The sequence below is a fragment of the Ambystoma mexicanum genome, chromosome 10, assembly GCF_040938575.1.
Source record: "Ambystoma mexicanum isolate Mex_15411 chromosome 10, UKY_AmexF1_1, whole genome shotgun sequence".
NCBI lineage: Eukaryota > Metazoa > Chordata > Amphibia > Caudata > Ambystomatidae > Ambystoma > Ambystoma mexicanum.
In genome coordinates this window covers 13,579,773-13,602,815 of record NC_090932.1, presented here as the reverse complement: position 1 = coordinate 13,602,815, position 23,043 = coordinate 13,579,773, and the positions used below count along the sequence as shown (strand labels likewise).

Genomic DNA, 23,043 nt, shown 5'->3' with positions numbered 1-23,043 from the left:
CTTAATCAGTGGGTGCGCAGTTAGCCATGCTGTGGGTTAATCATTGCATGCACAGTAGGCCATGATGTGGGCTAATCAGTGCACACACAGTAGGCCATGATTTGGGCTAATCAGTGCATGCGCAGTAGGCCATGATGTAGGCTAATCAGTGCATGCACAGTAACCCATGATATGGGTTAATCAGTGGGTGCACAGTAAGCCATGTTGTGGGTTGATCAGTACGTGCCCAGTAAGCCATGATGTGGGTTAATCAGTGCATGCACGGTATCCCATGATGTGGATTAATCAGAGCATGCCCAGTAAGACATGATGTGGCTTAATCAGTGGGTGCGCAGTTAGCCATGCTGTGGGTTAATCAGTGCGTGCCCAGTAAGCCATGATATGGGTTAATCAGTGCGTGCTCAGTAAACCATGATATAGGTTAATCAGTGGGTGTGCAGTAAGCCATGATGTGGGTTAGTCAGTGCATGCCCTGTAAACCATGATATGGGTTAATCAGAGGGTGTGCAGTAAGCCATGATGTGGGTTAGTCAGTGCATGCCCTGTAAACCATGATATGGGTTAATCAGTGGGTGTGCAGTAAGCCATAATGTGGGTTAATCAGTGCGTGCCCAGTAAGCCATGATGTGGGTTAATCAGTGGGTGCCCAGTAAGCCATGATGTGGGTTAATCAGTGCATGCCCGGCAACCCATGATGTGGGTCAATCAGTGCACGCCCAGTAAGCCATGATGTGGGTTAATCAGTGGGCGCACAGTAAACCATGATGTGGGTTAATCAGTGCGTGCCCAGTAAGCCATGATGTGGGTTCATCAGTGTGTGCCCAGTAAGCCATGATGTGGGTTAATCAGTGCATGTGCGGTAACCCATGATGTGGGTTAATCAGTGCATGCCCAGTAAGCCATGATGTGGGTTAATCAGAGCATGCCCAGTAAGCCATGATGTGGCTTAATCAGTTGGTGCGCAGTTAGCCATGCTGTGGGTTAATTATTGCATGCACAGTAGGCCATGATGTGGGCTAATCAGTGCACACACAGTAGGCCATGATGTGGGCTAATCAGTGCATGCACAGTAAGCCATGATGTCGGCTAATCAATGCATGTGCAGTAAGCCATGATGTGGGCTAAACAATGCATGTGCAGTAAGCCATGATGTAGGCTAATCAGTGCATGCACAATAAGCCATGATGTGGGCTAATCAGTGCATGCGCAGTAGGCCCTGATGTGGGCTAATCAGTGCATGCCCAGTAAGCCATGATGTGGGCTAATCAGTGCATGCACAGTAGGCCATGATGTGAGTTAATCAGTGCATTTCCAGTAAGCCATGATATGGGTTAATCAGTGGGTGCACAGTAAGCCATGATGTTGGTTAATCAGTGCGTGCCCAGTAAGCCATGATGTGGGTTAATCAGTGCATGCTCAGTAAGCCATGATATGGGTTAATCAGTGGGTGAGCAGTAAGCCATGATGTGGGTTAATCAGTGCGTGCCCACTAAGCCATGATATGGGTTAATCAGTGCATGCTCAGTAAGCCATGATATTGGTTAATCAGTGGGTGCGCAGTAAGCCATGATGTGGGTTAATCAGTGTGTTCCCAGAAAGCCATTATATTGGTTAATCAGAGGGTGCACAGTTAGCTATGATGTGGGTTAATCAGTTTGTGCCCAGTAAGCCATGATATCGGTTAATCAGTGCATGCTCTGTAAGCCATGATATCAGTTAATCAGTGCGTGCCCTGTAAGCCATGATATGGGTTAATCAGTGGGTGTGCAGTAAGCCATGATGTGGGTTAATCAGTGGGTGTGCAGTAAGCCATGATGTGGGTTAATCAGTGCATGCCCAGTAAGCCATGATGTTGGTTAATCAGTGCTTGTGTAGTAACCCATGATGTGGGTTAATCAGTGCATGTGCGGTAACCCATGATATGGGTTGATCAGTGCACACCCAGTAAGCCATGGTGTGGGTTAATCAGTGGGTGCACAGTAAGCCATGATGTGGGTTAATCTGTGTGTGCCCAGTAAGCCATGATATGGGTTAATCAGTGGGTGCACAGTAAGCCATGTTGTGGGTTGATCAGTACGTGCCCAGTAAGCCATGATGTGGGTTAATCAGTGCATGCACGGTAACCCATGATGTGGATTAATCAGAGCATTCCCAGTAAGCCATGATGTGTCTTAATCAGTGGGTGCGCAGTTAGCCATGCTGTGGGTTAATCATTGCATGCACAGTAGGCCATGATGTGGGCTAATCTGTGCACACACAGTAGGCCATGATTTGGGCTAATCAGTGCATGCGCACTAGGCCATGATGTGGGCTAATCAGTGCATGCGCAGTAAGCCATGATGTCGGCTAATCAATGCATGTGCAGTAAGCCATGATGTTGGCTAAACAATGCATGTGCAGTAAGCCATGATGTAGGCTAATCAGTGCATGCACAATAAGCCATGATGTGGGCTAATCAGTGCATGCGCAGTAGGCCCTGATGTGGGCTAATCAGTGCATGCCCAGTAAGCCATGATGTGGGCTAATCAGTGCATGCACAGTAGGCCATGATGTGGGTTAATCAGTGCATCCTCAGTAAGCCATGATGTGGGTCAATCAGTGCATTCCCAGTAAGCCATAATATGGGTTAATCAGTGGGTGCACAGTAAGCCATGATGTTGGTTAATCAGTGCGTGCCCAGTAAGCCATGATGTGGGTTAATCAGTGCATGCTCGGTAAGCCATGATATGGGTTAATCAGTGGGTGAGCAGTAAGCCATGATGTGGGTTAATCAGTGCGTGCCCACTAAGCCATGATATGGGTTAATCAGTGCATGCTCAGTAAGCCATATTATTGGTTAATCAGTGGGTGCGCAGTAAGCCATGATGTGGGTTAATCAGTGTGTTCCCAGAAAGCCATTATATTGGTTAATCAGAGGGTGCACAGTTAGCTATGATGTGGGTTAATCAGTTCGTGCCCAGTAAGCCATGATATCGGTTAATCAGTGCATGCTCTGTAAGCCATGATATCAGTTAATCAGTGCGTGCACTGTAAGCCATGATATGGGTTAATCAGTGGGTGTGCAGTAAGCCATGATGTGGGTTAATCAGTGGGTGTGCAGTAAGCCATGATGTGGGTTAATCAGTGCATGCCCAGTAAGCCATGATGTGGGTTAATCAGTGCATGTGTGGCAACCCATGATGTGGGTTAATCAGTGCATGTGCGGTAACCCATGATATGGGTTGATCAGTGCACGCCCAGTAAGCCAGGGTGTGGGTTAATCAGTGGGTGCACAGTAAGCCATGATGTGGGTTAATCTGTGTGTGCCCAGTAAGCCATGATATGGGTTAATCAGTGGGTGCACAGTAAGCCATGTTGTGGGTTGATCAGTACGTGCCCAGTAAGCCATGATGTGGGTTAATCAGTGCATGCACGGTAACCCGTGGTGTGGGTTAATCAGTTCATGTTCGGTAACCCATGATGTGGTTTAATCATGCATGCCCAGAAAGCCATGATGTGGGTTAATCAGTGGGTGCACAGTAAGCCATGATGTGGGTTAATCAGTGCATGCCCAGTAAGCCATGATATGGTTTAATCAATGAGTGCACAGTAAACATGATGTGGGTTAATCAGTACGTCCCCAGTAAGCCATGATGTGGGTTAATCAGTGCATGCACGGTAACCCATGATGTGGGTTCATCAGAGCATGCCCAGTAAGCCATGATGTGGGTTAATCAGTGGGTGCGCAGTAAGCCATGATTTGGCTAATCAGTGTATGCACAGTAGGCCATGATGTGTGCTAATCAGTGCATGTGCAGTAAGCCATGATGTGGGCTAATCAGTGCATGCGCAGTAGGCCATAATGTGGGCTAATCAGTGCATGTGCAGTAAGCCATGATGTGGGCTAATCGGTGCATGCGCAGTAGGCCATGATGTGGGCTAATCAGTGCATGCGCAGTAAGCCATGATGTGGGCTAATCAGTGCATGCGCAGTAAGCCATGATGTGGGCTAATCAGTGCATGCGCAGTAAGCCATTATGTGGGCTAACCAGTGCATGCGCAGTAAGCCATGATGTGGGCTAATCAGTGCATGCGCAGTAGGCCATGATGTGGACTTATCAGAGCATGCACAGTAGGCCATGATGTGGGCTAATCAGTGCATGCGCAGTAAGCCATGTTGTGGGCTAATCAGTGCATGCGCAGTAAGCCATGATGTGGGTTAATCAGGGAATGCGCAGCAGGCCATAATGTGCGCTAACAGTGCATGCGCAGCAGGCCATGATGTGGGCTAATCAGTGCATGCGCAGCAGGCCATGATGTGGGCTAGTCAGTGCATGCGCAGCATGGCCATGATGTGGGCTAATCAGTGCATGTGCAGCAGGCCATGATGTGGGCTAATCGGTGCATGCGCATCAGGCCATGATGTGGGCTTATCAGTGCATGTGCAGCAGGCCATGATGTGGGCTAATCATTGCATGCACAGTAAACCATGTTGTGGGCTAATCGGTGCATGTGCAGTAGGCCATGATGTGGGCTAATCGGTGCATGTGCAGTAGGCCATGATGTGGGCTAATCAGTGCATGCGCAGTAAGCCATGATGTGGGCTAATCAGTGCATGCACAGTAAGCCATAATGTGGGCTAATCAGTGCATGCGCAGTAGGCCATGATGTGGGCTAATCAGTGCATGCGCAGTAAGCCATGATGTGGGCTAATTAGTGCATGCGCAGTAACCCATGATGTGGGCTAATCAGTGCATGCGCAGCAAGCCATGATGTGCGCTAATCAGTGCATGCGCAGCAGGCCATGATGTGGGCTAATCAGTGCATGCGCAGAAAGCCATGATTTAGGCTAATCAGTGCATGCGCAGCAGGCCATGATGTGGGCTAATCAGTGCATGCGCAGCAGTCCATGATGTGGGCTTATCAGTGCATGCGCTGTAGGCCATGATGTGGGCTAATCAGTGCATGCGCAGTAAGATGTGGACTTATCAGTGCATGCGCAGTAGGCCATGATGTGGGCTAATCAGTGCATGCGCAGTAAGCCATGATGTGGGCTAATCAGTGCATGCGCAGCAAGCCATGATATAGGCTAATCAGTGCATGCGCAGCAGGCCATGATGTGGGCTTATCAGTGCATGCGCAGTAGTCCATGATGTGGGCTAATCAGTGCATGCACAGCAAGCCATGATCTGGGCTAATCAGTGCATGCGCAGTAAGCCATGATATGGGCTAATCAGTGCATGCGCAGTAGGCCATGATGTGGGCTTATCAGTGCATGCGCAGTAGGCCATGATGTGGGCTGATCAGTGCATGCGCAGTAGGCCATGATGTGGACTTATCAGAGCATGCACAGTAGGCCATGATGTGGGCTAATCAGTGCATGTGCAGTAAGCCATGTTGTGGGCTAATCAGTGCATGCGCAGTAAGCCATGATGTGGGTTAATCAGTGAATGCGCAGCAGGCCATAATGTGCGCTAACAGTGCATGCGCAGCAGGCCATGATGTGGGCTAATCAGTGCATGCGCAGCAGGCCATGATGTGGGCTAGTCAGTGCATGCGCAGCATGGCCATGATGTGGGCTAATCAGTGCATGTGCAGCAGGCCATGATGTGGGCTAATCAGTGCATGCGCATCAGGACATGATGTGGGCTTATCAGTGCATGTGCAGCAGGCCATGATGTGGGCTAATCATTGCATGCACAGTAAGCCATGTTGTGGGCTAATCGGTGCATGTGCAGTAGGCCATGATGTGGGCTAATCGGTGCATGTGCAGTAGGCCATCATGTGGGCTAATCAGTGCATGCGCAGTAAGCCATGATGTGGGCTAATCAGTGCATGCACAGTAAGCCATGATGAGGGGCTAATCAGTGCATGCGCAGTAGGCCATGATGTGGGCTAATCAGTGCATGCGCAGTAAGCCATGATGTGGGCTAATCAGTGCATGCGCAGCAAGCCATGATGTGCGCTAATCAGTGCATGCGCAGCAGGCCATGATGTGGGCTAATCAGTGCATGCGCAGAAAGCCATGATTTAGGCTAATCAGTGCATGCGCAGCAGGCCATGATGTGGGCTAATCAGTGCATGCGCAGCAGTCCATGATGTGGGCTTATCAGTCCATGCGCTGTAGGCCATGATGTGGGCTAATCAGTGCATGCGCAGTAAGATGTGGACTTATCAGTGCATGCGCAGTAGGCCATGATGTGGGCTAATCAGTGCATGCGCAGTAAGCCATGATGTGGGATAATCAGTGCATGCACGGTAAGCCATGATGTGGGTTAATCAGTGCATGCGCAGCAAGCCATGATGTGCGCTAATCAGTGAATGCGCAGCAGGCCATGATGTGTGCTAATCAGTGCATGCACAGCAGGCCATGATGTGGGCTAATCAGTGCATGCGCAGCAGGCCATGATGTGGGCTAATCAGTGCATGCGCAGCAGGCCATGATGTGGGCTAATCAGTGCATGCGCAGCAGGTCATGATGTGGGCTAATCAGTGCATGCGCAGCAAGCCATGATATAGGCTAATCAGTGCATGCGCAGCAGGCCATGATGTGGGCTTATCAGTGCATGCGCAGTAGTCCATGATGTGGGCTAATCAGTGCATGCACAGCAAGCCATGATCTGGGCTAATCAGTGCATGCGCAGTAAGCCATGATATGGGCTAATCAGTGCATGCGCAGTAGGCCATGATGTGGGCTTATCAGTGCATGCGCAGTAGGCCATGATGTGGGCTCATCAGTGCATGCGCAGTAGGCCATGATGTGGGCTAATCAGTGGATGCGCAGTAAGCCATGATCTGGGCTAATCAGTGCATGCGCAGTAAGCCATGATCTGGGCTAATCAGTGCATGCGCAGTAGGCCATGATGTGGGCTAATCAGTGCATGCGCAGTAGGCCATGATGTGGGCTAATCAGTGCATGCGCAGTAAGCCATGATGTGGGCTAATCAGTGCATGCGCAGCAAGCCATGATATAGGCTAATCAGTGCATGCGCAGCAGGCCATGATGTGGGCTTATCAGTGCATGCGCAGTAGTCCATGATGTGGGCTAATCAGTGCATGCACAGCAAGCCATGATCTGGGCTAATCAGTGCATGCGCAGTAAGCCATGATATGGGCTAATCAGTGCATGCGCAGTAGGCCATGATGTGGGCTTATCAGTGCATGCGCAGTAGGCCATGATGTGGGCTGATCAGTGCATGCGCAGTAGGCCATGATGTGGACTTATCAGAGCATGCACAGTAGGCCATGATGTGGGCTAATCAGTGCATGTGCAGTAAGCCATGTTGTGGGCTAATCAGTGCATGCGCAGTAAGCCATGATGTGGGTTAATCAGTGAATGCGCAGCAGGCCATAATGTGCGCTAACAGTGCATGCGCAGCAGGCCATGATGTGGGCTAATCAGTGCATGCGCAGCAGGCCATGATGTGGGCTAGTCAGTGCATGCGCAGCATGGCCATGATGTGGGCTAATCAGTGCATGTGCAGCAGGCCATGATGTGGGCTAATCAGTGCATGCGCATCAGGACATGATGTGGGCTTATCAGTGCATGTGCAGCAGGCCATGATGTGGGCTAATCATTGCATGCACAGTAAGCCATGTTGTGGGCTAATCGGTGCATGTGCAGTAGGCCATGATGTGGGCTAATCGGTGCATGTGCAGTAGGCCATCATGTGGGCTAATCAGTGCATGCGCAGTAAGCCATGATGTGGGCTAATCAGTGCATGCACAGTAAGCCATGATGAGGGGCTAATCAGTGCATGCGCAGTAGGCCATGATGTGGGCTAATCAGTGCATGCGCAGTAAGCCATGATGTGGGCTAATCAGTGCATGCGCAGCAAGCCATGATGTGCGCTAATCAGTGCATGCGCAGCAGGCCATGATGTGGGCTAATCAGTGCATGCGCAGAAAGCCATGATTTAGGCTAATCAGTGCATGCGCAGCAGGCCATGATGTGGGCTAATCAGTGCATGCGCAGCAGTCCATGATGTGGGCTTATCAGTCCATGCGCTGTAGGCCATGATGTGGGCTAATCAGTGCATGCGCAGTAAGATGTGGACTTATCAGTGCATGCGCAGTAGGCCATGATGTGGGCTAATCAGTGCATGCGCAGTAAGCCATGATGTGGGATAATCAGTGCATGCACGGTAAGCCATGATGTGGGTTAATCAGTGCATGCGCAGCAAGCCATGATGTGCGCTAATCAGTGAATGCGCAGCAGGCCATGATGTGTGCTAATCAGTGCATGCACAGCAGGCCATGATGTGGGCTAATCAGTGCATGCGCAGCAGGCCATGATGTGGGCTAATCAGTGCATGCGCAGCAGGCCATGATGTGGGCTAATCAGTGCATGCGCAGCAGGTCATGATGTGGGCTAATCAGTGCATGCGCAGCAAGCCATGATATAGGCTAATCAGTGCATGCGCAGCAGGCCATGATGTGGGCTTATCAGTGCATGCGCAGTAGTCCATGATGTGGGCTAATCAGTGCATGCACAGCAAGCCATGATCTGGGCTAATCAGTGCATGCGCAGTAAGCCATGATATGGGCTAATCAGTGCATGCGCAGTAGGCCATGATGTGGGCTTATCAGTGCATGCGCAGTAGGCCATGATGTGGGCTCATCAGTGCATGCGCAGTAGGCCATGATGTGGGCTAATCAGTGGATGCGCAGTAAGCCATGATCTGGGCTAATCAGTGCATGCGCAGTAAGCCATGATCTGGGCTAATCAGTGCATGCGCAGTAGGCCATGATGTGGGCTAATCAGTGCATGCGCAGTAGGCCATGATGTGGGCTAATCAGTGCATGCGCAGTAAGCCATGTTGTGGGCTAATCAGTGCATGCGCAGTAAGCCATGATGTGGGTTAATCAGTGAATGCGCAGCAGGCCATAATGTGCGCTAACAGTGCATGCGCAGCAGGCCATGATGTGGGCTAATCAGTGCATGCGCAGCAGGACATGATGTGGGCTAGTCAGTGCATGCGCAGCATGGCCATGATGTGGGCTAATCAGTGCATGTGCAGCAGGCCATGATGTGGGCTAATCAGTGATGTGGGCTTATCAGTGCATGTGCAGCAGGCCATGATGTGGGCTAATCATTGCATGCACAGTAAGCCATGTTGTGGGCTAATCGGTGCATGTGCAGTAGGCCATGATGTGGGCTAATCGGTGCATGTGCAGTAGGCCATGATGTGGGCTAATCAGTGCATGCGCAGTAAGCCATGAGGTGGGCTAATAAGTGCATGCACAGTAAGCCATGATGTGGGCTAATCAGTGCATGCGCAGTAGGCCATGATGTGGGCTAATCAGTGCATGCGCAGTAAGCCATGATGTGGGCTAATCAGTGCATGCGCAGCAAGCCATGATGTGCGCTAATCAGTGCATGCGCAGCAGGCCATGATGTGGGCTAATCAGTGCATGCGCAGAAAGCCATGATTTAGGCTAATCAGTGCATGCGCAGCAGGCCATGATGTGGGCTAATCAGTGCATGCGCAGCAGTCCATGATGTGGGCTTATCAGTGCATGCGCTGTAGGCCATGATGTGGGCTAATCAGTGCATGCGCAGTAAGATGTGGACTTATCAGTGCATGCGCAGTAGGCCATGATGTGGGCTAATCAGTGCATGCGCAGTAAGCCATGATGTGGGCTAATCAGTGCATGCACAGTAAGCCATGATGTGGGCTAATCAGTGCATGCGCAGCAAGCCATGATGTGCGCTAATCAGTGAATGCGCAGCAGGCCATGATGTGTGCTAATCAGTGCATGCACAGCAGGCCATGATGTGGGCTAATCAGTGCATGCGCAGCAGGCCATGATGTGGGCTAATCAGTGCATGCACAGCAGGCCATGATGTGGGCTAATCAGTGCATGCACAGCAGGTCATGATGTGGGCTAATCAGTGCATGCGCAGCAAGCCATGATATAGGCTAATCAGTGCATGCGCAGCAGGCCATGATGTGGGCTTATCAGTGCATGCGCAGTAGTCCATGATGTGGGCTAATCAGTGCATGCACAGCAAGCCATGATCTGGACTAATCAGTGCATGCGCAGTAAGCCATGATATGGGCTAATCAATGCATGCGCAGTAGGCCATGATGTGGGCTTATCAGTGCATGCGCAGTAGGCCATGATGTGGGCTGATCAGTGCATGCGCAGTAGGCCATGATGTGGGCTAATCAGTGGATGCGCAGTAAGCCATGATCTGGGCTAATCAGTGCATGCGCAGTAAGCCATGATCTGGGCTAATCAGTGCATGCGCAGTAGGCCATGATGTGGGCTAATCAGTGCATGCGCAGTAGGCCATGATGTGGGCTAATCAGTGCATGCGCAGCAGGCCATGATGTGGGCTTATCAGTGCATGCGCAGTAGGCCATGATATAGGCTAATCAGTGCATGCGCAGTAAGCCATGATGTTGGCTAAACAATGCATGTGCAGTAAGCCATGATGTAGGCTAATCAGTGCATGCACAATAAGCCATGATGTGGGCTAATCAGTGCATGCGCAGTAGGCCCTGATGTGGGCTAATCAGTGCATGCCCAGTAAGCCATGATGTGGGCTAATCAGTGCATGCACAGTAGGCCATGATGTGGGTTAATCAGTGCATCCTCAGTAAGCCATGATGTGGGTCAATCAGTGCATTCCCAGTAAGCCATGATATGGGTTAATCAGTGGGTGCACAGTAAGCCATGATGTTGGTTAATCAGTGCGTGCTCAGTAAGCCATGATGTGGGTTAATCAGTGCATGCTCAGTAAGCCATGATATGGGTTAATCAGTGGGTGAGCAGTAAGCCATGATATGGGTTAATCAGTGCATGCTCAGTAAGCCATAATATTGGTTAATCAGTGGGTGCGCAGTAAGCCATGATGTGGGTTAATCAGTGTGTTCCCAGAAAGCCATTATATTGGTTAATCAGAGGGTGCACAGTTAGCTATGATGTGGGTTAATCAGTTTGTGCCCAGTAAGCCATGATATTGGTTAATCAGTGCATGCTCTGTAAGCCATGATATCAGTTAATCAGTGCGTGCCCTGTAAGCCATGCTATGGGTTAATCAGTGGGTGTGCAGTAAGCCATGATGTGGGTTAATCAGTGGGTGTGCAGTAAGCCATGATGTGGGTTAATCAGTGCATGCCCAGTAAGCCATGATGTGGGTTAATCAGTGCATGTGTGGCAACCCATGATGTGGGTTAATCAGTGCATGTGTGGTAACCCATGATATGGGTTGATCAGTGCACGCCCAGTAAGCCAGGGTGTGGGTTAATCAGTGGGTGCACAGTAAGCCATGATGTGGGTTAATCTGTGTGTGCCCAGTAAGCCATGATATGGGTTAATCAGTGGGTGCACAGTAAGCCATGTTGTGGGTTGATCAGTACGTGCCCAGTAAGCCATGATGTGGGTTAATCAGTGCATGCACAGTAACCCGTGGTGTGGGTTAATCAGTTCATGTTCGGTAACCCATGATGTGGTTTAATCATGCATGCCCAGAAAGCCATGATGTGGGTTAATCAGTGGATGCACAGTAAGCCATGATGTGGGTTAATCAGTGCATGCCCAGTAAGCCATGATATGGGTTAATCAGTGAGTGCACAGTAAACATGATGTGGGTTAATCAGTATGTCCCCAGTAAGCCATGATGTGGATTAATCAGTGCATGCACGGTAACCCATGATGTGGGTTCATCAGAGCATGCCCAGTAAGCCATGATGTGGGTTAATCAGTGGGTGCGCAGTAAGCCATGATTTGGCTAATCAGTGTATGCACAGTAGGCCATGATGTGTGCTAATCAGTGCATGTGCAGTAAGCCATGATGTGGGCTAATCAGTGCATGCGCAGTGGGCCATAATGTGGGCCAATCAGTGCATGTGCAGTAAGCCATGATGTGGGCTAATCGGTGCATGCGCAGTAGGCCATGATGTGGGCTAATCAGTGCATGCGCAGTAAGCCATGATGTGGGCTAATCAGTGCATGCGCAGTAAGCCATGATATGGGCTAATCAGTGCATGCGCAGTAAGCCATTATGTGGGCTAACCAGTGCATGAGCAGTAAGCCATGATGTGGGCTAATCAGTGCATGCGCAGTAAGCCATGATGTGGACTTATCAGAGCATGCACAGTAGGCCTTGATGTGGGCTAATCAGTGCATGCGCAGTAAGCCGTGTTGTGGGCTAATCAGTGCATGCGCAGTAAGCCATGATGTGGGTTAATCAGTGAATGCGCAGCAGGCCATAATGTGCGCTAACAGTGCATGCGCAGCAGGCCATGATGTGGGCTAATCAGTGCATGCGCAGCAGGCCATGATGTGGGCTAGTCAGTGCATGCGCAGCATGGCCATGATGTGGGCTAATCAGTGCATGTGCAGCAGGCCATGATGTGGGCTAATCAGTGCATGCGCATCAGGCCATGATGTGGGCTTATCAGTGCAAGTGCAGCAGGCCATGATGTGGGCTAATCATTGCATGCACAGTAAGCCATGTTGTGGGCTAATCAGTGCATGCGCAGTAAGCCATGATGTGGGCTAATCAGTGCATGCGCAGTAGGCCATGATGTGGGCTAATCAGTGCATGCGCAGTAAGCCATGATGTGGGCTAATTAGTGCATGCGCAGTAACCCATGATGTGGGCTAATCAGTGCATGCGCAGCAAGCCATGATGTGCGCTAATCAGTGCATGCGCAGCAGGCCATGATGTGGGCTAATCAGTGCATGCGCAGAAAGCCATGATTTAGGCTAATCAGTGCATGCGCAGCAGGCCATGATGTGGGCTAATCAGTGCATGCGCAGCAGTCCATGATGTGGGCTTATCAGTGCATGCGCTGTAGGCCATGATGTGGGCTAATCAGTGCATGCGCAGTAAGATGTGGACTTATCAGTGCATGCGCAGTAGGCCATGATGTGGGCTAATCAGTGCATGCGCAGTAAGCCATGATGTGGGCTAATCAGTGCATGCACAGTAAGCCATGATGTGGGCTAATCAGTGCATGCGCAGCAAGCCATGATGTGCGCTAATCAGTGCATGCGCAGCAGGCCATGATGTGTGCTAATCAGTGCATGCATAGCAGGCCATGATGTGGGCTAATCAGTGCATGCCCAGTAAGCCATGATTTGGGCTAACTAGTGCATGCGCAGTGAGTCATCTGAATTCTCCGCTCCAATGAGAACTGCAGGAGAACTGTCCCCCTGCCTTGGAACCATACTTGCTCAGTTCCCTAATCTCGCTACACACATCTGGAGTGGGTTTTGGGAGAGGACATTTATTTAGTGGTCATTTGTATTGCGCACTATACACAATGTGTTTCAAGGTGCATCAGGACAAGGGGTGGGGATACAATAGGTGCAAAACAAAATCGTTCTTAAAAGGTCCTAAACATTCGGAACGTGTAAGTGCTATGGTTTGAGTAAGGAGAGAAGGAATGTGGAAGTGCTATGGTTTGAGTAAGGAGAGAAGGAATGTGGAAGTGCTATGGTTTGAGTAAGGAGAGAAGGAATGTGGAAGTGAACGGGGGGAATAGGGAAGGCAAAAGACAAAAACATTCTGACTAGGTTATGAGACAATTTCGAATGTGCAAATGTTGACCCATGAAAAAAGCAGGAGAATGGAGGAAGGGCAGTGACGGAGGTGGAGAGGTGGGTGGAACAGTAACAGTATACAAGAATTATTGTAGGGAAAAATTGGTAAGATGCATGAGAGGAGACTAGACATGCAATAGGACAGTCGAGTAAGAGTGGCTGCAGACTGGGAAAGCCTTGCCTCATGAGTGAGGGGCTACATCAGGCATGCAAAGACCAAACAGGCAGGAAGGTGAGGGAATACAGAAGGAACAGGACTGCGGCAACGGTACAGGAGAAGAGAGGCAAGCAAGGTGGAGCACAAGGCAGACAGATGTGCTAAAGAAGGGGGCAGAAGAGGTCAGGCATAATACCAGGGGGCAAACAAAGGCAAGAGACACCAGCAGCTACACACCTTAGATGCAGGGCAACAGAGAATTAAAAAAGGATTTACTGCAGCTGACTATTCAGGGAATTCTCAGATCAAAAGCCAGACGGTTTAGCCTTACAGCAGAGTACCATTATTAGTTATTTTTCTATTGGGTCTTAGAAGTGCAGGGAAAGTCCTGAAGTTACTGATTAGAACTACCTTGGCATTTCATGTTACTAGACCAGGAACACTGCGTGTTATCCTGGTCTGTGGGGGGGAGGGCGGGGCCGAATGCGAGGCAGTCACTTCTAGAATCAGATCAGTGATCCTTTTCACTAAGTTCATATTCAGGTGGGTTCCCAAGCACAGTGGCAGCACAGGATGCTTGAGACTTTGTCTGGCCACCAAATAATGGAGGTGACATTAACAAGTGGCAGTGCCATAGTGGTGTTTGGCTTAGATATCTGCTGAAAAAGAGACAATGTGTAAAGGAGCAGATGTACACATCCGCAGGAGATCCCACTCCCCTACCTCCCCTGAATTGGAGACATGAGACTGTGCCCTGCCTATCACCAGCTGTTGTACCAATATTTCAGCGAGTATTTGGAGACGGTATCCACCCTTGAGTTGATGACAGTTTACAGGAGGAACTCCCTGAAGGAATGTGAGAAAGAGCTAAGAACATGAACTGATGACGTCATAAGAAAGTGTGCACAACGTCCCGAGATACTGAATGAAGACAATGTACAGATCCTAGAGGGGAAATGAAGACAATGTACGGATCCTAGAGGGGAAATGATGAAGTAAAGAATCAAGTGAACCTTAAAAGTGTAAAAGATGAAGATTACACATTAGAAAGTACTGCGGAAATCAGAGGTATAATGAATGTACAGACGTTGAAACGGAAGATAGATCAAGTCATCGTATAGCCTAGCTACAAGTAGTGAATAGAATGCAAGCGGAGCTACCATTGTATAGAAACTGCACATTGGTATCATGAAATAAGTAAGCCAAAGGACCATGAAGAAAAAACGAAAGTATGTGTTGCAGTAGAATAGCAGGCTGTTGGAGCTGCGTTGGGAGGCTGTCTGGCCGGAAGTAACGGATACGGGAAGTCGAGGTCAGCTATCTACACTGAAGAGGAACATGTGTGCCGAGGATGAATCCTCTCACATTAAGTTGCAAGAAAGAACACAGAAGATGGCAGAATGAAGATAACTGCAGTCTCTTGTCACGTGAGTCAAGGCTGAACATAAGTGTAACTTGGAGTTACAGACACGACAGTGAGTGCCTTCACTCCCATTGTACTCCTAGGACAGGAATACTCTGCAAGTCCAAGTGCAAAGATAATTTAATGGCAGAGTGCATGGGAGCTGAGAGATGTTGGGCTAATCGGATGGTAGTGCAGGTCTCTGTCTTATCTCCCTGCACCTGGGTCTGGGCTTAGATGCTGCTAATTGAACTGAATGTTCCAGGCATGGCACACACGTGCCAAATCAATTGTATGACTCCATATAATGAAGGACCTTATGGCTTGAGAAAACAATGAAACGCAGTGTAACTGATTTTTCTTAATTGACACGTACGAACATGTAGTCATGAGATGTCCAGCTGATATCTGACAGCCAATAACAAACCAAGCTCCTGTATGATTGTATATCTAGATGTGTCCTTTAACCAATCCTAACCCTTGCTGGGTTTTTCACTATTGCCATGTAACATGATCTCATTCTGATGCATATAGAAAGTGTATGATTGTATTTAATGTGGAAATCGCTGAGAGAATGAGCCTACTTCTGTTGATGTTCGTTGTAAATTCCTTCTTTTAGACAATTTCTAATAAAACTGCAACTTGCCATCTTCTTGAGTTTTTCCAGTCATTTGGACTCAGAATTATTCTGGTGTAATCCCATCCATTACTCATGCACGTTTCCAAGGGCCATAAACTCAATTGTGTTTCCTTGCACAGCGGTGCCAGAGACCACTGATGGTCCAGAGGTGACCTAGGACCTTCTGCTGACACTGCTGGGCAGTGAACCTCTCGTGGGCATGAGTGACAACCAGGATAAGCCCACCCTTCTCTGGTGGCAGAAAGCCAGGTTTTGGAGATAGCATATCTGACGGCACGGCCACTGCCCTTTACGATGGGGAAACATCCTTTTTCTCTCAATAGCCCGCACATCTTTAACGTTTTAATATTTTTTTGGGTTTTGGGGATAACAGAAATCAGCGCCATCGTACCTAGACATTGCTTTCATGAATCCCAGGACACAATGGTGGCCCTGGGAATAAATACTTCTAGCACAAGAAGAGTACGGAGATGTGGGCCAGTGTTACACTGAGAGGCCCTTATTAAAGAAAGTGTTTCTGGAGACCTGTGCCACTGCCGTCATGTTCTAAAGGGGCCTTTGCCCCTGCCAGGTAAATACATACATCTTAGCACAAGGCACCCCCCACCCCATCCCCAACTTTCACTTAGTAACGCATTGGTGCTGATTTCAAGTATGTGTAGGCCATTGTGGTGTGTAGGCCTTTGTGGTGTGTAGGCCATTGTGGTGTGTAGGCCTTTGTGGTGTGTAGGCCGTTGTGGTGTGTAGGCCGTTGTGGTGTGTAGGCCTTTGTGGTGTGTAGGCCATTGTGGTGTGTAGGCCTTTGTGGTGTGTAGGCCATTGTGGTGTGTAGGCCATTGTGGTGCGTAGGCCATTGTGGTGTGTAGGCCTTTGTGGTGCATGCCGCCCCAGGTGTGTGAAAAGACTCTGGGAAAACCTGGAATGAAAACTGTGGAAAGACTGTAATTCTCGAAAGTTGACATTTTCAAGCATAGAAAAGATTTTTATTTTATAGAAATTGAATTAAAAGGGCAGAACTATGGAGCATGTGCCTGATACCACTATTGTTGTCACGCTCTACCAATATCACGGATGCTGGAAAGTGAACGCCGGGGTCCAGACACCGGTAAAACCCCCGCATCAGCACCGGGTGGGAGTCACGGAAGCAGGGGCTGTGCTGGGGCCATCAGCCTCGCGCCCTGTGGGTTTTGGCCCTGTGCCTGAAGATTTACTAAACTATGGCATCCAATTGTGGAACACACCTGTGCACACAGATCTCTACCCTGGTATTTTTTTCAAGACTGATTTAGATAATGCTCTGCCTCAAAGAATTTAGGGTAGGAAAAAGATAAGACCCCGCCCCTTTGTCACCTGTGAGCATTCCTTCATTGATGACGCAGCCGCCGCTGATGAGGACAGCGTCACATGGCAAGTACAGCTTCTTTCCTGTGAGAGCGATGACGTCACCGGGCACCAGAAAGCGGGACTCCATTTCTTCAAATTCTGCCATGAAATGACAAGTGCGGGACATAATTAGCTGACGTTTTAATTCACGCGCACATTATGTATGCAGCGAGAACTACATCAGGGACATGTAACCTTCATGCCGCCAGATGTTTTCGGCTAAAAGTCCAACCCATATTTAATTTTAGATTTTTTTTTTTATTATTGTGTTTTGAATCCCAACTGTTTACACAACATAATAGTGCGAGTGCGGGAGGAGTGTGTTGCCATGTTCCCGGGCTGCCTGGCTGCGGCGAGGCCCGGGACCCTGCTCATATCAATCATCGGTTTCGGTGCCCAATCACGAACTCGCAGTCAAATGAAGCTGCAATATGGAGGGGTGGGGCTGATATGAGCGTGGATGCGGGTGGAATACAGGAGTCCCCCAGCAAAACCAAGCCTCTCTGCTATTCAGGCTCCTCAGGCAGCCCTAACCTCCTCCCCCTCCACCCAGCCCTTGCCTCCTCTTGGCCCAGAATAGGCGACCGACCGGGATGCAGGAAACTAAGGGGGAGGGGGTAATTGCAGCAGTATGGCAGTGGAGAATAAAGCTGCCGAAGGAGAAAACCAAAAGAAAATGGAGGAGGCGGTGTTAGGCAGAATCCAGGGCAGTTCCCTTAGGGAGCACTACCCCAGATTAGGACTAAAGGTGAGAGCAATAAATCCCATTTGGTATCAGTCTGTACCACAAAGATTTAGTTGGTAGCTGTGGCTGAGCAGTCAGACTTATCTCAAGAGGGAGATGAGCAGTATTCAGGGTTGACACAATAGGTAGGACAGTACTATGGAGCAAGGAAACACTGACCAAAGCTTTGTATTAAAAAAAGAGAATATATATTTATTTTATACACGTCTAAGTCAACACATAGATCACAGTTATTAAATTAAGTTTACTCAAAAGAAAAGCATATACAACTCCCTATTCAATTGTAGACAAGTTTGCGGTAGACTGAAAACTGAGCAAAACGGCACAGTGAAAACGAGCTACAAATGGCACTCTATCAATTTAACGAAAGGGAGTGAAAGCACAAGTTAAACCGAAATATCTTCAGACACCCCCTAGCAACACTTCCCTGAAGTTTTGTGAACAAGTAATGCACAGTAACACTTTAGCAGAAAGATAAGTGAATGAAAACTGAGCAAAATGGCACTCCACAAGTTAAAGCAGTAGGAAGGAAGAGAGATTTAGAAGATTTTAGGTGCATCAACACATTTCACATTGAAAAATAATCTAGTGAGAGCAGAACTAACAAATCAGCCAAAGTCAATAGGCCTGAGCAAGAGTCAGTGGTACAGGACCAAGAGCTTAGGAGCAAAAATGTTCTTGTAGCTGCAGTCAAATCTTTAGTAGAAAACGTTTGAAGAGGTAGATGCAAGGCAAAGGACAATGTTAAGAGAGAGGGCGGCCGACCCCACAAGTAGTTAAAGGATTTCAAATACCTTTAGGGCTACCACGGAGAAAGGGCGGCCTGGCGGAACAATGTACCTTAAACTTGGGGATGTGGCTCCTGCGGTGGCGATTGTTCCTGGTAGTTCCCGCAGGTCGAGGGGTTCAACAGAGGAAGAGAGGCTCTCGTCGTGGAGGAAGGTACGAGTCGCTGCACTACCCAGGGATGAAATAAGCCGCAGTACTGCCAAACAAAGTTTAAAAGGTACGCTCCTTTTAATCGCGGTCCGGGTCGATAGCTGCCTGGCTATCCGGTCTCCAAGTGCGGGGCACTGTCGATTCGACCAGGGCAGGTACGAGGATGCGATGGGCGAACTGCTCAAGGGAAGGAGGCACTTCGCTGAAGATCTGATGCTGAAGACGTCTCTGGCTTCTCTTCCCTTCAGTTCCGTAGTTCCAGTGGCGACGTCTTGCTCTTCCAGTCCTCAGGACCCTGCTTTTATGCAGAAAGAGATCCATTCATACAGCCTAGCTGTCACTCACACAGTGGAATGGTCTTCTTGGCGGGAGACTCTCCAGCCTATCAGGTTAGAGTGCGACCTGAGTTGCTGTGGCAACTCTGCCCAGGGGTTCTACTCCCCCTCCCAAACAACAGACCCACCCCAGACTCAATGGCGCCGAAAGGAGGGCTTCTCGGCAGAAGCCCGCCAAAAGGACGAACAAAGGATCCCCGACCTGGGTTAGGAAAATGGAGTAAGACTCGAGAAAGAAGTTTTATCAAAGTTCTGGCAAATAAAACCTACTGGAGTAAAGTTAATAATAAAATAGACCGGCGGTATGCTAGAGGCTGTCAGAAAAAGTGGTAGCCTCGAACAATGGGAAAATCCCATAGAGAAATATTTGCGGTCGAATATAAAAGGTAGTAACCACTGCCACCACCCAGAAACTTTGTAGAGGGGGACCTTAAGGTACCCTCTCGAAAATGAACATAGGGGAAAATCTATTTACCCCTTCCAGTACTTCCATATTAAGATGATGTGTACTGGTTAAGTTCATAAAAATTGACTAGTAAAGTCAATGGGGACTTTACATGCCCTGGGAGACAGTAGTCAGTCCCAGGGTATGGAGTCTATGGGCCTCATTACAACCCTGGCGTTAACCATGGCGCTATTAGCGCAAGTAAAATGCCAACTCCGCCATGGTGGATGGCGGAATTACCGCCTCATTCCAAGGTTGGCGGGGCGGTAATTCCCCATTCACCATTGGCCCTTCCCCATTCCCATTTTTGCCCCCATAGGGCTCAATGGGAATGGGGAAGGCGGTAATTACGGTACCGCAAATTGTGGTACCGTAATTACCTCGAAAGTCCCTTTGCGGGTTCCTTCCTTAACGGCTGGTAAAACCAGCCTGGTAATAATCAGCCGTTAAGGTCGGGATCCGCAAAGGGACCTCATAATTAGGCGGTAAGGGTTTAACGGTGCCGGCACCTTTTACGGCACCATTAACCCCTTACAGCCTGGGTCGTAATGAGGCCCTATGTTTGGGGGTCACTACGACACCCCTGTGTCACTGCACGGAGGGTGCTGTGTGACACATGTGCATAAAGATGGTTCCTATGGGTGGGAGAAGAGATCCCATAGGCATTAAACATAAAAATAGCCTAGAACACACATAGCAAAAATGCATAAGAGTGGGAAAAAGAGTCTCACTCTTAGCAGGTAAAAAGAAATAAACCCTTCAAATCCAGCAATGCTGCTGGGGGACTCTATAGGTAAGGGAAATTAGCCATGAAATGAGAATTCTCCCTAACACTCGCCCACCCCCAGACTAAGGGACAGGAGGATCTAATCCACTCCTGGATGAGTCTCATACCTGTAGTCGGTTAAAAACATCCTAGAGAGACCATCAGCATTTTGGTGGTGACATCCTGACCTGTGCTCAATGGTAAAATCAAACCCGTGGAGGCATTTTGACCATTTTAGCAGTTTTGGGTTTTCCCCTTTCATTTGCATCAACCATTTCAAGGGTTGGTGGTCTGTTTGAATAATAAAAGTAGAACCATACAAGTATCGTCTAAACTTCTTCAAAGCCCACACAATGGCAAAACATTCTCTCTCAATAGTTGCCCACCTTGTTTCAGATTCCTACAGTTTCCTACTGATGAAGCAAATGGGGTGTTCCCTACCTTTCTCATCCAGTTGACTGAGTACTGCACCTATACCTATATTGGAAGCATCTCTCTGTACAATGAAGGGTTGGTGGTAGTCAGGAGCTCTGAGAACTGGAGCTTGACAAAGGGCTTTCTTTGGGCTTGCAAAGGCCTGATTGCACTCGTCATTCCATTTGACCTTTTTAGGAAACTTAGGAGAAGAGATTACATTCAGTGGAGAAGCTATGGTTCCATAGTTCTCAATGAAATTCCTGTAATACCCAGTGAGGCCTAGGAAGGCTCTCACCTGGGTTTGAGTAGAAGGGGTTGTCCAATTTTGCACAGCTTCAATCTTGCTGAGCAAAGGCCTTATTTCCCCACCTCCTACCTCATGCCCTAGGTAGACCACTTAATTCTGACCAATTTGACATTTGCTTGCCTTTATGGTCAGCTGACCCTGTTGTAGAGCCTGCAAAACATATCCTAGGTGGTCAACATGTTCTTTCCAAGTAGGGCTGAACACTGCAATGTCATCCAAGTATGCCATGCAGACGTCCTCCATCCCATTCAGAACCTGATTAACCATCCTTTGGAATGTAGCAGGTGCATTCTTTAATCCAAAAGGCATAACCTTAAACTGATATAAGCCAACTGGCGTGGAAAAGGCAGTTTTCTCCTTGGCATGGTCAGTCAGGGCTATTTGCCAATAGCCTGGCGTGAGATCAGATTTGCTGAGGAACTTGGCTGAACCAAGTCTATCCACCAGCTTATCTGTCCTTGGCAAAGGATGGGTATCAGTTTTAGTGACTGCATTTAGAGCTCTATAGTCCACACAGAATCTCAAATCTTTAGATCCTGCCTTTGGTACTAACACAACTGGGATAGACCATAGACTAGTAGAGGGCTCTATTACCCCGAGATCAAGCATCTTGTTGACCTCTCCTTTGATGTGGGTCCTTACATTTTCTAACATCCTGTAGCCCCTGCTTTTGACAGGCAGACAGTCACCAGTTTGGATATCATGTTGGCCCCAAGGGGTCAATCCTGGTGTTAGAGAGAACAGGGGGGCACATTGATTTAACAAAAGTATGCACTCTTCCTGTTGCTCAGGTGTCAAATTAGAAGAGAGATTGACTCCTTCTATTTTCTCAACTAAAGGTTTGCCTCTAAGGAGGTCAGGCAGAAGTTCACTCTCCTCTTCCTCTTGGGCTGAAGCTAGAAGCAAAGCTCCCAGTTCTGGTCTCGAGACATAAGCCTTTAGACAGTTGATATGAAAGACTCTAGGAGCCTCCTTAGGATTGCCTAGGTCCACCACATAGTTTACCTCTCCAAGTTTTCCCACAACCTTGAAGGGTCCCATCCATTTGTCTTGCAAGGCCCTCTGCCTTGTTGGTACCATAACAAGAACTAGCTGGTCTTGAGCGAACTCAACCATGTTGGCCTTCTGGTCATGCAAATGTTTGACCAGAGCCTGACCTGCTTTCAAGTTATCAATTGCTTCAGCCATCATGTGTGACATTCTCCTCCAGAGTCCTATCACATAGTCAGTGACTCTGACTGGTGTGGGGGAAGGAGTACTCTCCAACCCCTCCTTGATCAGGCCAATGGACCTCTAACCGGATGGCTATAGAGAAGTTCCAAGGGACTGTAACCCACTCCCTCCTGAGGGACTTCTCTATATGCAAAGAGAAGGCATGGCAGTAGAAGATCCCACTTTTTCTTATGGGGGCCTTCTAAAGCTCCTATCATGCTCTTCATGGTTCTATTAAACCTTTCTACCAATCCATTTGTCTGAGGGTGGTATGCGGTTGAGAACTTGTAGGTAACTCCACAGGTATTCCACATGGCCTTCATGTAGTGGGACATAAAATTTGACCCCCTGTCGGATATTACCTCCTTAGGAAACCCAACCCTGGTAAAAATACCAAGGAGGGCCTTAGCTACAGCTGGAGCTGTAACAGTCCTCATAGGAATTGCTTCAGGAAATCTAGTAGCATGGTCTACTACAACAAATATAAACCTGTTGCATGAAGAAGTTGCAGGATCAAGGGGACCAACAATGTCGATTCCTACCCTCTCAAATGGTACTCCCACCACAGGGAGAGGACCTAGAGGTGTCACGTTCTTGGATCCACTTTTACCAGAAGTTTGGCAAGTGTGGCAACTCTTGCAATACTTTTCTATCTCAGCCCCTATTTTAGGTCAATAAAAGTAGAGAGAGAGCCTTTCCTTTGTCTTCTTGAAGCTCAAGTGACCAGCCAAAGGTATCTCATGGGCTAGTTGCAAG

The 23,043-nt window shown here is 48.7% G+C and overlaps 1 protein-coding gene across 2 annotated transcripts in view; it reads right to left on the bottom strand.

Annotated features, from left to right (window-relative positions):
• Positions 1-23,043, bottom strand: part of LOC138491101 (probable cation-transporting ATPase 13A4) — a 978,968-nt gene that overhangs the window by 671,697 nt on the left and 284,228 nt on the right. For both annotated transcript variants that reach the window (XM_069617419.1, XM_069617420.1), the window contains exon 9: positions 17,089-17,220. In XM_069617419.1, the coding sequence (XP_069473520.1) occupies positions 17,089-17,220 (132 nt within the window). The remainder of the gene's footprint in view (positions 1-17,088; positions 17,221-23,043) is intronic.